Here is a 16,696-nt window from a genome sequence, read left to right as displayed (position 1 = left end):
GGCTGTCCGGCAAAGTCAGACAGGACTTGCTGATTTGGAAAGCATTCCTCCGTGACTTTAATGGGAGAGTGGTGTGGCCCAGCCCACCCAGGTCCAGCCTGGAACTGGGCCTGATGACCGACGCAGCGGGCAGGGAAGGTTTCAGGGGCCATTCTGGGGTGCGAGTGGGTGGTACAGCGATGGCCAGACTTGCGGAGGAACTCTGGGCTCACAAGTAACATAAGCTCCTGAAACCTTTTCCAATCCTGGTGGCCCTGTCTGTATGGGCTGATGGACTGAGGAACCAGTCTGTAATATTCTGGTCTGACAACATGGCGGTAGTAGAATGCATAAATACCCAAACTGCTAAATGCAGCATGATGCTGCATTTGCTGAAGTAGATTGTGTTACAAGGCATGAAGTTGAATGTCCTTTTTAAAGCTAAACACATGCGAGGTATTCTGAACCATGCGGCTGATTGGTTTGTTTTAAAATGCAGGCATTCAGGTTGCACATCCCAGAGGCAGCGGTGCACCCAACACCTTTCCCAGAACAGCTTTGGCAGCTTGGTACCCTGAGTATCGAACTCGTGGCAGCGAGCCTAGCACCCAGAACCAGGAGTGCTTACGAAGGGGCGTTCAGGTCTTTTTGTCTTTTCTTGGGGTAGCAGTGGGAGCACAGGTGGCACGACCCAGAGACAGTGGTAGCATATATTGCTTTCATGAGTGAACAAGGATGCACAGTATCAGGGACAAGGAGGCATGTTACAGCCATATAATTTTGTGCAAAGATAGGAGGAAGGGGGGATCCCAAGAGGAACTTCGTGGTGCGACAGGTGCTGAAAGGATGGCAACGCTTGCAGGGAGGGCAGCCAGATGTCAGGAGACCCACAGGACAAGAAACACATTGGGCAAGCAAGTGGGGGCACTACCGCAGGTTTGTGTTTCCCCAGGCGAGGTGGCCCTGTTCCAAGCAGCATTCTGCCTTGCATTCTACGGTGCATTTAGGGTAGGCGAGCTAGTCGCAAGAAACAACAAAGATTGGCTAGGTGGCCTACAGATAGGACATGTGAACATAGAGAAGGATTCAGTGCTGATCTCCATCCTGAAGTCAAAAACTGATCAAGAAGGTAGGGGGAGAGTATAGTATTACACAGGGCAAGGAACGCTGCATATTGCCATGTCTACAGGCTGAAGGCCTTTATGGCCCAACGTGCACAAGACACGAGGGGCCTCCCTGATACATAGGGATGGGTCACCACTCACGGTATTCCACTTCAAGAGGGTCATGGTTCTGGCATTGTAGAATGCCGGGTTAGACACTGCCGACTTCGGGACTCATTCTTTTAGGATAGGGGCAGCCACCGAAGCAGCAGCAAGAGGACTGGGGCACAAGCGTCTTAAGAGGATTGGTAGGTGGTCCTCTAACTGTTGCAAGAGGTATGTGCGGCTGCACATGCTCTAGCAAGGGTTGACCGTCCATTTTACGTACAAATTGCGTTTTCCCTTCATCCTGTGACTCAGGGAGGAGGGAGTAGTCCACTATCATATAGTGCTACTTGCATGTTTGTAATGTGTGCAGTATGCCAACGTGGCAATTCATTTATCTTGGCTCTCTTTTTTCCACGTTATTTGCAGTTTCTTCACCCTGTGACTCAGGGGATAAGCCTGCATTCGTTCACACTCACAATCCGCACGATCAACCGTAACACCGTCGGATGACGAACTTCAAGGAAACAGAAGTGGTGGCACAAGTTCACTCTTCGCACCAAGAATATCAAGATATTTGGGTGGGAGGGCATTCATATGTCCGCTGTTTGAAGAATTTCTTTTCAGGGTCTGTCAGGACTAGGGCCCATCAGCTAGGGGTTAGGTTATCATATGTTGGCCAGGGTGGCTTGTGCGTAGGTCATTTCAGGGAGCTGGTGAACAGCACTTTGAAAGAAAGTAAGGGACAACCCGCGATCTGGATCCTGCACCTGGGGGTAATGACTTGGCCCGATTAGGTAGGAAGGTGCTGGTGGAAGATCTGCTCACAGAAGTAGGATGGCTAGCGAAGCAGTGTCCTCAGTCGATAATCACATGGTCTCACATGATCACTAGGTTCCAGTGGAGGGGAGCGAGTCAGTTGGAGCGTTGAATCACGCAGTAAAGCGGATCAACAAAAAATGTAATACGTTATTCAGGACCAGTTTTTTCTGCAAGATGGGGTGCACCTCTCACATAGAGGGAATCAGGCTTTCATGGAGGACATCCTAGCTTGTGTCGACAGCATGAGGTGCAGTACAAGACCTTCCTAGTGAGTGAGGGGGAGGCCAGGTAGTCAGGCAACTATGCTGGCCTGTAGCGGTAAGGTCATGATTGGTAAGCACAGTCTTTAGTCCTTAGCGGTCAGCACCATGTAACTCCAAGGGTAGTAACAGCTGGTAAGTAGGCTGTCGGGGTGCGAGGGCGGGGGAGTCATCCTTCCCAGTGGGCCTGGGGCATGCGCATCAAGGCGCCAATATGCAGAAGTCTGCAGCCCCTGTAATCGAGTTTAAGGCACAGGGCGTAGGGGGCGGGGGGGCCCGGGGGAAAGTATCCGCCCGGTAAGCTGTACCCCCTGCGCAACCTTACTCCGGGAGTAGTATTGGTAGTACACTGGAATCGGGGTAGCTGCCAGTCATTGACTTAGCCGTAGGCTCTAGATGGGACACGCAGAAAGTAAATATATGCATTGTTAGATTTATGGTAGGAGTGTCTTGTGTATTAGACTGTTTAAAGGTTAGCCCTGTAACAACATCTGTCTATCAATGTATCTGTACTTTCTGCGTACATTTCTGTATATAATGTTTTTTTGAAATGTTTGTTAATTTTTAATAAATACAGCCAGGGGGTTACACCCCACTAATCCAAAATGTAAAAATTTGGTATGGTTTCAAATACTGTTAGCCTGGGGAGGGAGGTGTCATCCATACCCCAGAGTCTGCAGTTGGAGTAGGGGACCTAGATAAGTACCAGACCATTATGGCAGATGGCGCTATCTAAATAAGTTTGTCTATGGTTATCAGTCATTGTTGTCCTTCTGTTGCCCGGAATTGATTATATCTTTAAACACTGCCAATCAGAACTGAAATGTGAAGAATGAAGCTAATTTATCACGGGTTAAGGATTACTGCTAAACACAGAGCAGCAAATGAAAATGGCAATCTGTCATAAGAAAAATAGCAGAATCATGGACAGAAGATGTTCATGCAGACGTACAATGTACTCGTTATTCATATTTATAGGAAAAAGCATCAATAATTTAAGTGGGCCGGGTCCTGGCGGTGCTCAGCACCGGCTGTTCTAACTAGCAGGTGCTGAGACAGGTCCCTATCGGGCTCTCGATTTTTGCCCCCACCCTCAGGATGAAAAAAATCTGAACTCTGCAGCATTACCACTGTTCAAGCCTCTGACTTAACTTCAGAGACTCGTTCAGGTTCTTTCTTATTTTCCCATCATTTCAGACCTGAAACATTTTCAATATTATATACAACAATGCCATAGCTGTTTATTAATTTTATGCAACCAGCAACCATTACCAAAGGCATTAGTCCTGGCTTGTTGTAGGTATGATGTTACTTGTAGTATCACATACCTGGATGCAATCACAAAAACAGCAACATACTTTATTTTTAAATCTTGTATTTTAACTGATATAACCACTGAAGGTCCAAATTCTATATTCAAAACAGAGCTTTGGACTATACCATTTCTGCTTAAAGGCAATATTTCTCTCCATGGGTTCCCATACTTGGAGTGTTACGCAGTTTGGTGATCACTTTCCCTCCATATTAAAGAACAGTAGATGTTTCAGCACCCAGTCTAATATGCTGCATTGCTAAATACATATAAGGTCCCAAAAGCGAGACTGATGCATTGCAAATGCTTGTTTTAATGGCTTAATACATAGCAATATGTATTTGCAATGACTGCCAAGAGTAGCAGCCCTGAAGGGTATACAGACAACATAATCTGTTCCAGTAAAAAAAGGCATGTACACAGTTGAACTGAAGGAAAATTGAGGCATTTTCGCATTGAAATCTTGTTAGGTAGGTGATCCTTGCATTACCTGACAAGAGTTGACGGCCCACCACTTTCCATTTCACCATCCACTGCTGTCATACATACAACCGGAATTGTGGATTTTTAAAGTGTTCAAAAATAGAATCACTTTAAGTTGTCAAACTGGTCCCCTTGAAATGAATGGGGGTAAAGACAGGCGACACTTGGTCACTTGCAGGGTGAGTTAAATCAAACCCTCTTGTGGATAAGGTCATGTGGGTCCTATGACCAAGTTCCAACAGTCGCTACTTTTGTTACCTTACCCTGGGAGACTGGTGCAGGGGTGACTTGACTGTCCTTGGTACTGAACGGGATCCGAGGGAGCTTTCAATCTTGCAGCACTTGACAAAACCACACTTGAAGATAGAGTCCCATTCTAACCACAGAGAGTAGAGGGCTTTGGGGTCCTAAGATCTGTGTTCAACAGCTAGATTTCTTCTACCTTGCTCAGCAGCCCTTGGTGCAGAGGTAGCTGGCAGCCGTGAAACACTGGGGCAGACCACGCCAAAGATGTGTTACCATACACTCAACAACTCCAGCTTCAGGATTCTTGAACACATCAGTGGGGTCATGGACGAGGTCGGTCTCTGTGAGGTGTCTCTGGCTGGAGATGTCATTCAAGGGCTTGATAACTGACCGGTGATCACCAATCCCTAGCTTTGCAGAATGTAGTCCATGGTTACTTCGGCAGCTGGAGGTCCACAGGAGTTGAGCAGCGGCTTGAAACTTGGTGAAAGCTTCGCTACCACTCCAGGCTTGCAGGACACCACTTCTCTTCAGGCTCGCTCTTGATGGCCCAGTGGGTCGCAATTCTTGTTTTACAGCATCTTGATTTTCCTGTGACTTGCATAGGACTCATCCAAAAAAATCCAAAGGTGTCTGCTTCGGTTTCTGGTGTTCACTGGAGTCCCTCTTGCTGGGGCCATGAACTTTTGCCACGGACACATGTTGAACACTCAGTTCCAGTATATGGTCTCTTCACGGCCATTCTTCGCACAGCGCAACACTCCAAAGTCCTGTTGTTGGGGACAGAGTCTTGTTTGTGCCTTTGCTCGGATTCAAAGTCAGAACTTAGGTTCTAGTGTCAGAGGAACCCTTTAAATCCTAGTTTAAGGGGTATTAAGGATGTAAGGGGCCGTGGCCAATGGGCTACCTGTCACTGCTGCTAACCCTCCCCTGACATGACAACATCCTGTGGGTTACGCCACCTTTCTACACAGAGTCCTCAAATGTAGGGTCTACCAACCTGGCAGAACCCTTCCTTAGCTGTATAGACCTCCTATCCCACCCTAAAGATGTGGCTAGCCTTTTGGAGGTGTACACCTCCTAACTACATCATTTTCCCACCTATCTGCTTGGACAGTGTAGGAAGGGCTTTGTCCTCAAGAGGGGGGGGGGATAAGGAATTACACATCGAGGGCGGTGAAATCCTTTGAGGCTCACCGCTTTGAAGACTATAATCACGAGCTATCCTGGGAGGAAGGAGGTGGGACTGTCTTCCTGCCAAGGCCTTTGCTTCTGTCCTGGGGAAGTGCTATCACATTTCACCAGGAGGGCATGCTCTTGTCTTGGAGGCAAATGGCTTGGAGAAGCCTGCCAAGGCACCGGGTCACAATATTCTGGGGGGGACCCACTCAGGGTGGAACCCCTGTACATGTCAGCTCACCCTCAACACAAGAATCTTGTTGCGGGTGAAAAAAGCATGGCGTTTGACACCAAACAACACAATTCAGTTGTTCCATAATGAAGCTGGCTATCTCGAGTTTTCTCTGTAACCAGCCCATGTTACTCTATGGACCGCCAGTCCCTTACATTAAAACCTTGCTTGACAGGGTTACTATAGTGATATATATGTATAAACATATATATCCACACCTTCAATATAATGCATTCTACCTCCGAGGCTTAGCAGGGCAACCTTAAGAGTGGCCTACTTATATTAAGGCAGTGGTGTGGCTCTGCAGCACATGGTGTGTGTAGAGTCACTCTCGAGCAGAGAGGATGCTTCTGCACAGCTGCAATGGCAGACCTGCAAACATACTTGTTCCTGGGTCACACAGGGTGGTACAATAGAGTGCTGCAGCTCTGGTGACCCCTTTGCCACCCTTGCCCAGGGTACCACTGGTAGCATATACAAGGGACTTATAGGGGAAGAAAGTTCCTTGCCAATTAAGTGTACCAATTCATGTTACTTTTAGGGGGAAAGCACAGGCACTGGGGCCTGGTTAGCAGGTCCAGTGAACTATCAGAGTCAAAACCAGCATCTAGCAGTCAAAAATAGGGAAAAAGATGGGGTGGTTGTGCAAAGAAGCCCAGTTTCCAACAATTCACTCTTACTGGGTCTTGTCAGAACTTGACCTCTGTAATGGATTCCACTCATTCCTGACAACTCAAAGCTTCGGCTCAGACCTCTCATATCATCTCTGCCTTGAAGTTCTTACACTGGATACCGAAGAAGCAACATGGAATTTGTGATGCTGTGCTTCACCCACATAGATCTCAAGGGACAGCATATGGATATGCCTATTGTGCTTTTTTACTCTTAGCTGCTGGTCAGGTGCCTAAGATTAGTATCACAAATCAACAACAATAACAGGTCGCCATGATATTTCTACCAAATAACTATTAAGACTGCATCAATTACAATAAGTTGAATAGTTTGTGGAAAGGACCTACACCATCCAAAAGTTAATTGTGGCTATCCATCTGATATGAAACATATATGTAAGACTTTCTGACACTTGCTATACATATTACAGTTTAAAGGATTTGTATTATTTTGCTCGGTATTGTTTGATGGTATGAATTATCAACAATGTCTGAACAAAAGCTTCTTTGAATAGTCCACCATTAAACAGGTATAAGTTCTTACACAACTCCATAATAGAGCCCACCAAGGTGCACACCCTACTCAGCAGTCCCTCCTCAGGACACTAGAATCTGTCAGCAGGGCAGAATATCACTGTCAATAAAATTGAAGATCCGAGAAACAGGAAGTAGGTCATATCACAACTGTCATTAAAACTGAAGGCTGTGGGTGAGTCGCACAATAATAGATATGGAAGTGTGCTGTGGATGCCAGGAACCTCATGGGTAGCTCAACATATTTTTTTCAGCTCCACATTGCTTTATGTAAGCAACTAAGCGTAAATGCATCTAATCTAAGTGCATGTTGTATTGTTCATATATATTGTGTCTGACTTATACTTGCCCACAGTCCTTGGTATATTTTGCACAAGGTGTGATGTGTGTCTTTGTGTGTGCTGATGACTGAAGAATAGTGTGGGTCTGGATCTATGTGGATGCAAGTTGGATTACAGAATGCAATAAAAAAGTCCTTAGTTTATAGCATACAAGAAAAAACCCTTTAATGCTAGAGGCCATGCCATGCAACAAATGTCAGAAGTATTCCTAGTCTCTTTTGTTTCTTTTGAGTGATCATAAAGGGCACAAAAGTGGTTGACATCCCTCCCTCCTCCTACTTTAAAAGAAAATAAAAAATTATTGAGCAGAATTAAAAGTTACAAGGCATATTTTTAACCATACCAACAGTTGTAGTTGATTTAAATCAATAAAATATGATATATCCTCTTAACTTGTATCTAAGATCCATTCCACTCATATCTCATCTCTTATAGATTTTTTTCCTCGCATAAACAAAGAGGGTACGATATACAAAATAAGCAGTAAAGTGCTGTGCAGAACCATTGTACCATAACCCCGCACATTATAGATACATGATGAAATAAAGTGCAGTGCATAAAACATTTTAAATGTAAATGTAGACGTACTTGTAAAGCACACTGATACTCCAGAGTGTCCTGGCGCTGTACTCATACCGCTAGGGAACCATTCCTGGTTTTTCCCCGTGAAATGTCCACTCCTGGGCATCCCCAGGGTGCAACCAGGCATCCCTAGTGCTGTTGGGGGCCGTTGTGGAGACTAAGCAAGCTATTGCCAAGGGTTGCAGCGTGGGACCCATGATTAGAATAGGCACCGAGGCGAGAAATCAGGTCCAAGGAATTATGAGCCCAAGATCCGCCGAGACCAGCCGAGGCGGGAATTGAACCCTGGTCCCGGGCCAGACCTCTGCATCAGGGTCTGCCGCTCTAACCATTGAGCCACACTTCTCCACGTACCATAATCAAATAGCTAAATACCACTTTTCCCAAAGAGGAGGAGTTAGTCCCTATATACATAGCATAAAATGCAGTGGATAATAACAATTCAGATGTAAGACTTGAGAATTTTTCCCCACTAAGTCACTCAACTCTTCCCATTGAATTTAAAGCATTTGGCCTGCTACTTACCATTTTTTAGTCCAAAAATTTCCAAACTGCTAAATATTTCCTAGTGGCCCCTACTCTCTTTGCATAAGTTTCCTCGAAGGTTTTGGTACAATGTATTTTTCTTTACCAATCACGTATGGTTTGGATTTTTGTTGTCAGGGAGTGGGCCACCAAAGCAGAGATCACAACAAATGATTTCTCACTTCTAGAGATTGAAGTATTCGATCTTTGTTTTATAAACCTAAATAATGCTATCACTGGTTCTGGTTTAGGTTTTCTCCGTACATTTTCATTAACAGCGGAGAATACTTCCTCCCAAAACTGGGTTAAAGATGGACAAGTAAAAAAGATATGTGAGCAGCCCCCCAGCCCCGACTGTTGACAACGAAAAAATGTATCCTCTAGCTCGGGATACATCCTATGTAGGGTATCAGGTGTATAGTAGGATATCCAGTGGGATAAAAAAGCCGCAGTAGTTTGAAGCCCTGTAATGAGATCTCTTGCCACTCTAGTTCTGAGAATGTACATTGAGTTTCTTGGGGATTTTCCCTTTGGTCCCACAATAATCTATAGCAGTTCTCGACACCCCTTAATTTAACTCTAAAAAGAGCTGGCAATAGAGAGGTTGAGGCACTCAGCAGGAAAATCTATTTCTTCAGCAATTGCATGATCTGAAGAAAGCTGAAAATATACAAATTACAGCTGGTTCCACATCTAGTCTGAATCTCCTGCCATTTAATGGATCTTCCTGCAACCAGAAAATTACCTAGCTCCTTAAAGTCTTTACTTTCCCCAAATCTTATCTGACTATTTCTGATATAAAGGCCCAATGTGTTATACTCCATGAGTTTCAAAAATTCATAACTCCCTGTACTCGCCTTAGTATGGTAAAATAAACGTATTCTTGCTCCTATCCCCTGCAGTGTCTTGTAGCGATTCTTTTTCAGACGTTTAGCTGTTTTAATAAAGACTGAGGTACACGATTCTGCTTCCTGAAGCATCTTATCCATAAAGAAACTGTCCAAAGATTCCTTACCATCTAGCATTCTGACCATTATAACCAACAAAGTTGCCTCATAGTAAGTCCGAAACTCTGGAAGTGCAAGGCCCCCTTGTCTGTTATCGAGCTGGAGGACAGGAAATCTTACTCCTGATGCTTTTTTATTCCAAATAAATTGACGAATCATCACATCTAACTGCTTAAAATATGTAGTATTGATTTTAATAGGACTATTCGAAAATAAAAATATTAACAATGGTAAGATGGACATTTTTGTAAGTGCTACTCTACCAATTATTGTGAGTGGAAGAAGGGTCCATCTATCTAATAAGTTTCAGATTTTTGTAAACTTTGCTAAGTAGTTCAATAAAAAAAGTTCCTCATAGCTCTTTGTTACATAGATCCCCAAATAACGAAAAGGCAATAAAGATTGGGCTTGCTGTTGCAACAACTCAGGCATATTTCAAGCAATATAATTTCTATTATGGTCGATTTTATACCCTTTGATAGCTTCGAGCTGCTTGAATTCGGTTAAAGTTGTAATGAAATTCTGTTTTTTTGCATTCCTTCTAGAGGTGCTTGAATCTGCAAGTTAGCTCTAATTTTTGCCGTAAGAGGTTCTATAAGGAAAGCAAATAACTCACGTGATAGAGAACATCCCTGACGGGTTCCTCGCCTTATAGGCACTCTTCCTGCTATCTGCGAGTTTATTATAACTTGCGCCTGAGCCCCTTGATATAAATTTACCAGTATTTGTGTAATTTGGGTTGGGAACCCGACCTTTGTGAGAATTAAAAAAAGAGTTTCCCAAAGAGTTTCCCAATTAACTAGGTCGAAGGCTTTTTCAGCATCAGCCACCTCTATAAAAAGAGGTCGTTTATTTGAATTGAAAAAATCAAGCACTTGGACCAGAAACCCGGTTTTAGATGACATATGTCTACCAGACACAAACCCCGTCTGATCTTTATGGATAATCTTCTGAGCTATAGGACAAAAACGATTTGCCCAAATCTTAATTAGGATTTTATAATCAGCATTCATCAAGCTAATTGGCCTGTATGAATTGACGTTATTAGGGGACTTATCTTTTTTAACAAAACTTACTATTGTTGACTCCTTGAAAGTAGAAGGAACTCCCTCCCTACTCTTACAAAATTAAGTAACTCTAACAAGAAAGGTGTTAATTCTTCTGAAAATACCTCATAAAACTCTGTAGGTAAGCCATCGTTTCCTGAGGCCTTGCCTCCTGGCATTGAAGCAAGGGCTTCCTTAATTTCATTTGAGGTAATCTCAGCATATACCTCAACTCCCGGATCCGTTGTCATACACAGAAGATCAATATCCCCCAATTATTGGGTTATCGCCTCATTAGATACCGTAAACTCAGTAGCATAAAGCTTGTGATAATGCCTGAGAAACGCTTGTGCAATTGTTTCTTTATCTATAATCAATGCCCGGTTTCTGGCTCTATCAGTTCAGTAATTAACATTGATTCCTGCTTAGCTTTGCTTGACCAGGCAAGGAGTTTTCCCACTAACTGGCTCTCCTCATATTCGAGCTGTTGATATGTCCTGGAGCAGGCTATTTCCTCAAAAGTAAAAAATTCCCTTAATTCCTGTTTTGTTCTTGTTAGTTGCTGTTCCAATTCTAGGTGTTCTCACTTGCGACTATCCCTCTGCATTAAGGCTTAAATCTACGGCATGTGGTAATTTCATTATTTGATTCCTCCACACCTTAGATTGTAATGCTGAGACGGCCCCTTGCTGTAGCCTTAAATTCCCCCCATATTGAGAAAAGAGTCACTGTGCCCTTATTTTCCTGAAAGAATTTTCTACCCATTTGGGTTCGAGAGGAGGAGCCGATCCATCTGTCACCTGGATTTCTCCCATCTCGCCCCCTTTATTCTAATCTCAATAATAAGCAAAGATTGATCTGAAAAGGAATTAGCTCTATTGTCAGCTTTCATACAATTAACGTAACAAAGAATCAAGAAAAAATCTATTCGAGAGGCTGACTTATACTGCTGGGAATAACAGGTAAACTGTGTGTTGCTTGGATGTAGCTCCCATCATGGATTGATCAAAAGATAATCCTGTTTCATAGAGCCTAAAATCCCTTTTGTCCTTGGTTTTAACAGTTTTTTCCCTTTACTAGAAGTATCCTTTTTCAGATCCTGAATAAAATTAAAATCACCTCCTAGGACTATCGGGCCTTCTTTGCCTCTAACCAGCTCATTAATCTTTATAAGAGGTGTTGGATTATCATTGATTAGAGCATATTAGTTTACGAAATTGAACAGTGCCCCGTTTACCCTAGCAGTAACTCAAATCCACCCCCCTTGAGGATCTCTTGTTACTTGATGTATCTCACAATTAATTCCTTGGGCAAAATAAATGGCTACCCCCCTCACTGCGAGCCCTGCTGAGGTAAAAAGTGCTCTAGAGTAATATTTAGGTATATGAATTTTAGGAGTATTAGTTTTCAGGTGTGTCTCCTGAAGAAACAAGATCTGAGGAGAAAAGGACGTAAGCCATCTAATCATCCCACCATATTTTTTCTTGTTAGAGACCCTGTTAACATTTATCAATATCATCCTTAGATTTGGATCCATAGACCAGGAACGAGCTAACTACCATCCTACCATTTGTACCATTTGTATCCAGTATCAACCTTAAAATTTATAATTCGATCTCTAAGTCTGCTCACTTTTTTCTCAATTATCTGTCACCCACCCAACCCCGTCCCCATCCTCCCCCCACATCCCTCACTACTCCCCCGTGACCCTTCCTACCCCTGGCAGATAAGGAATTGCCCACTTTGCCCTCTGCGTGCCTCCCACATAAACCCCCTAAATCGGGTGCCATGTTCTTGCACCCTAATGTGACTCCTCACCATGTAACGCCCCAAAAGAAAATGAAACAAAGAGAGAAGAGAAACACCAAACATTAGAACAAGTGAAAAATACAATATCCGTCATGTTGAATAGTCCATTCTCTTTAGAAATTTTTTGCAATAGTTCCTGGGCTTCATCAAGGCTAGTGATCATATGAAATTTGCCTTGGACCAAAATACGTAGTTTCAATTGTTTGGCAATGGCCGCTTGAGCCCCCTGCCCTTAAAACAAATATAGGAGCTTGAAAAACTCTTTCCTAAAATGTGCTACCGCTGCACTCATATCTGATAAAATGCTGCAGTTAGGAACATCTTGGGAGGAAAATTGCTTCTTCTGGATAGTTCTGGTCAAAATCTGCTCCTTTACTTGATAGTCTGCAAACTTCACTAGGATAGTTTGGGGCAATTTTGAATTAGGGAATGGCTGCGCAGGAACTCTATATGCCTGTGTGATCGTGAGATCACCTGAGAACTCAGGAAGGACGTTCTCTTTAATAAAAGATTCCACTCACTAAAGTTCTTGTGATCCTTTGCAACCTTCGGGACCCCAACTAACCACAGATTTGAATGTCGGAAGCGATTCTTCAATTCTTCTAGCTTAGTTTCCAGCAACATTTTCAGCTTTTTGTATATTGAGACCTGCTGCTGATCGAAGTCACCTGATCTTCCAGGAGAGAGATTCTTGATTCAGGCTCCTGCAGTCTTGCTGGGTAAGATCAAACTACCTCTTCAATTTTTGATTGGCGTACATGAAGTGCTGCTATCTCTGTTGGTTGAGTGGCTTTCATTTCTCTTATATCGTCAAGAATAAGTTTGAGCGTAGCTTTAATATTGCACTGGAAGCTTGTCCGGGTCTCCAAATGCTGAATTTGACTTGATATTGAGATTCCATCGGCCACTACAGTCGACATTGATGATTACAAGGGATTCGCCAATGGTCGAAAGAGTAAAGGGATTTCCTGCACAGCCTGCTTGAGACAACGTTGAGCCTGTATACCCTGTGCGTCCTGCGCGTCCTGATCTGCAGCCTGATGTAGAAGAGGGAGTGGCGGTTGCAGAGGAAGCAGAAGTGCCTTTGATGTAATAAATAACGAAGATTCCTTGACTTTAGACAGAGGTGTTCTGGAAGGATTTTCCTGAATACTCTCCTGATTCACAGTTCCATCCTGACTCACCACCGGAGAGTTATTGTCCAGCATTGCTTCCATCATTGCCAAACCAGATGAAATGTGGCCTTGTTCTAATTCCTCTTAAGTTAAGTTAATTTGTCTCTGACTGGGGCTTTCAACCCTCTCTTGAATAATGGCCCTTTGGCCACCCCTCCCATGCTCCAAAACATGGTCTTCAGAACTGATGGGGGTGATAATTGGGGCTGGTGGAGAGGTGTGGCTCACTGGTGTGGAGAGGTGTGGCTCACTGGTTAGAGGCGGCAGACCCGAGTGCAGAGAACGGCCCGGGACCAGGGTTCGATTCCCGACGCGGCAGGGTCTTGGACCAGGATCAGCGGACTGATAATTCTCGCATCGGTGCCTACTCCGACCAGGGAGCACACTCGGCAACTCTGGGCATTAGCTTGCCTCATCTCCACAACGGCCCCACACAAACGCCGGGGATGCCTGGTTTCACCTTGGAGACCCCCAGGAGGGACTATCTCACAGGGAAAGCCAGGACGGGTTCCCCAGCGGTCTATAGCGCTACGAGGCCTCCGGGTAGCAGTGCGCTTTATAAGACACAACAATTATTTACAATTTGATCCTCGACGAGCTTTCTGCGCACGCTCAGCTCCTGCTGTTGCAGAAGCTATCTTCAGCTGTGTAGTGCAAATGTTTTCCCATTCTGAACTGGATAGTTTCTTAAGAACATACCCCACACTGCCCACTGTCCTGCATAGCCTAATTCCTGGGAAATGTTTTTGGCTCCCTGGAATTTGACTTTCCCAAGTCTGCTGCTTCAAAGAAGGCAACATTCAGTCGGGAAAAAAAAGAAAGGGAAGGGGGAGAGTCCAACTCTATTATATTTTTACAAATCCTTCTTTACTCATGCGCAGTATAGTCTGTTGTAATATCTTGTTACTACTCTCCACTCCCTTCTACACCCAGCACGCTTACCAGCTGTGGCAGGTGAAAAATCGCTCTCCTTTGGAGTCCTACACCTTCCACCTTTCACCTTCAAACCAAGCACCCGGCATCTGCGTGTGACACCAGATGCTGCTTATTCTGTTCTGCCTGCTGGGAAAGGCATGAGCTCAACACCACCTCCACTATGCGGGCAGGAAAAATCAAAGAAATCAGAGCCTTTTCAATCAAGGAGGCCGGTTTTCAAAGCACTGTCTCCATCCCATGCTCTCTTCTCCAACGCAGAACCGCCCTCTAAATCTCCAGCGGCTGCTCAGAGAAGTTGGAGAAGCCCAAGTACAGCAGATACAGCAGGCACCCGGAGCCCAGAGCTAAGACAAGGCCGGGCGCATATTTTTTTCTTACCCCAGGCCGCATGAAGAGCAGTGGCAGCCGAAACCGCCTCACTCGGTTTCAGAGAGCCTGACACTGCGACTGACTCTCACCCTCGGTTGGCAGCTTCGAAAATGGGGGGTGGACGATGATCACCTGAGGCTAAGCACCGGCGGCATTCCCCACAGCCTCATCAACCCTCCCTCCTCCTACTTGACAACATTTATTGTGAGTGTATGACCACTCCTAAGAAATGTTGGCAAGTAGGAGAGGGGAGGAATGTCTACCAATTTTGTGCTCTTTTGGCTAGATCTCAACATGGTTGTTCTTTGTAGAAGAAAGGGCTATCCGAACGCAGAATAAATTGAAGAAATGTGTCAAAGGCAACACTAGATAAAATGCTACCTCCTTTTATGGTTCTCCACAATTGCTTAGGATATTCTAATTTCACTGAACCCCTTCATCTAACTTATGATGGCAGCCCTAGGTATCAAAACAATAACACAAAAAAGAACTATTGTTGACGTTTAACACAAGAAATATTGTTACCATTAGCTGCGTCAATTGAGGCATAGGTGGCAGAAAAACCTTCTTGAGCAACATTTTGGTCAGCTTGAAAGAACAGAGTCATTGTGTTGTCTCTGCTGGTAATTGATGGTGGGATTGATCTTCCACAATACCTATAATAAGCAGAAAAAAGACATGTCATGTTTTGTGAAAAAGCATATTCAATTCAATTAAAGACAACACTTTAATATTAAATGCTCTGGTTTACTTAATTACCTAAATAATTATGTGCGAAGCTTGCATTTTCCCAACTCAGGGCCAGATTCATAAAGAGCCTCTGCAGTCATGGTGAAGTCTCTGCACTGCAGTTCTCATTGAGGAGATTCCATCACAAGTGTGGATACGCCGCCACAACTGTGGAGCCTCCCCATGACTGCAAAGGCTATTTGTGAATTGTGCCCTCAGTTGTTGTTCCATGTCTCCAGGCTTTACATGAATGATCACGGGAACATATTGAGGGAGAAGCAGAGTGAAGGGAACAACGTGCAACACTGCAAGAAAGGAGTACCACTTTACCAAACACATGAGTAAGAAGAGCTCCCCTACTCACAAAGAGCATCTTCCTCATCTAATTAGAATTGGAAATGGAAGTGGATTTATAGAGCACATAGCTACCCAGGGATGTCCCAAAGCTGGACTCATGGAATTGGCTCGAGAGCAGAGGGGACCTAAGGGAACATACATGTTTTCAGGAGCTTACGGAATTTTAGTAGGTCGGTTTCCCTGCGAATGTTAAGGGGAAGGGAATTCCAGAGTTTGGAGGCGTTGTATGCGAATGAGCGTCCTCCTGACCGCGCAGTCATGATTTTGGGGACATTTGCTAGCGAGAGGTGGTCGGATCTGAGATTCCTGTTGGCTTTCTATAGTTTGATCAGAGATTGCAGAATTGGGGGACCTTTGCCTTGTAGAATTTTATGTGTGATACAGAGGGGTTTGAAGTTGATTCTCTCCTGTATTGGGAGCCAATGTAGGGAGCTTAGGGCAGGTTTAGTGGAAGATCGTTTTTTTGTGCCGGTGAGCAGCCTGGCCGCTGAGTTCTTTACCAGTTGAAGTTTGTTTATGACCGATTTTGGGGCGCCAAGGTATAGGGCGTTTCCGTAATCCAGTCTGGACAGGATTAGGCCCTGCATGAGTAGTTTTCTGGAATGGGGAGGTAAAAGTGGGAGGATTTTGCATATGGTGCGTAGGAGGCCAAAGCATGTTCCCGCGGTTTTCCTAGCTTGTGTTTGAAAATTGAGGTCCTGATCGAGCCAGACACCCAGGCTTTTTATTTCTTTTTTTGGGGCAGGAACTGGTCCCATGCAAGGTGGCCATAAAAGCTTGGTGGTAAGTATGGATTGCTTGCCTAGTACTAGGATCTCTGATTTATCTCCGTTTAGTTTGAGGAGAGATTTGCTCATCCAACTGGAGATTTCTGTGAGGCAGGAGCATAGGTTT

At 44.4% G+C, this 16,696-nt stretch overlaps 1 protein-coding gene across 1 annotated transcript in view; it reads right to left on the bottom strand.

Moving 5' to 3' along the window:
- CUBN (cubilin) overlaps positions 1 to 16,696 on the bottom strand; it is a 1,372,460-nt gene that overhangs the window by 1,063,419 nt on the left and 292,345 nt on the right. Inside the window, exon 22 of the mRNA XM_086941783.1 lies at positions 15,242 to 15,372. Within this exon, the coding sequence (XP_086797909.1) occupies positions 15,242 to 15,372 (131 nt within the window). The remainder of the gene's footprint in view (positions 1 to 15,241; positions 15,373 to 16,696) is intronic.

This window comes from Lissotriton vulgaris, chromosome 10 (assembly GCF_964263255.1).
Source record: "Lissotriton vulgaris chromosome 10, aLisVul1.2, whole genome shotgun sequence".
Classification (NCBI taxonomy): domain Eukaryota; kingdom Metazoa; phylum Chordata; class Amphibia; order Caudata; family Salamandridae; genus Lissotriton; species Lissotriton vulgaris.
Note: the sequence above shows the minus strand (reverse complement) of the source record. Positions and strands in the feature narration are given on the sequence as shown.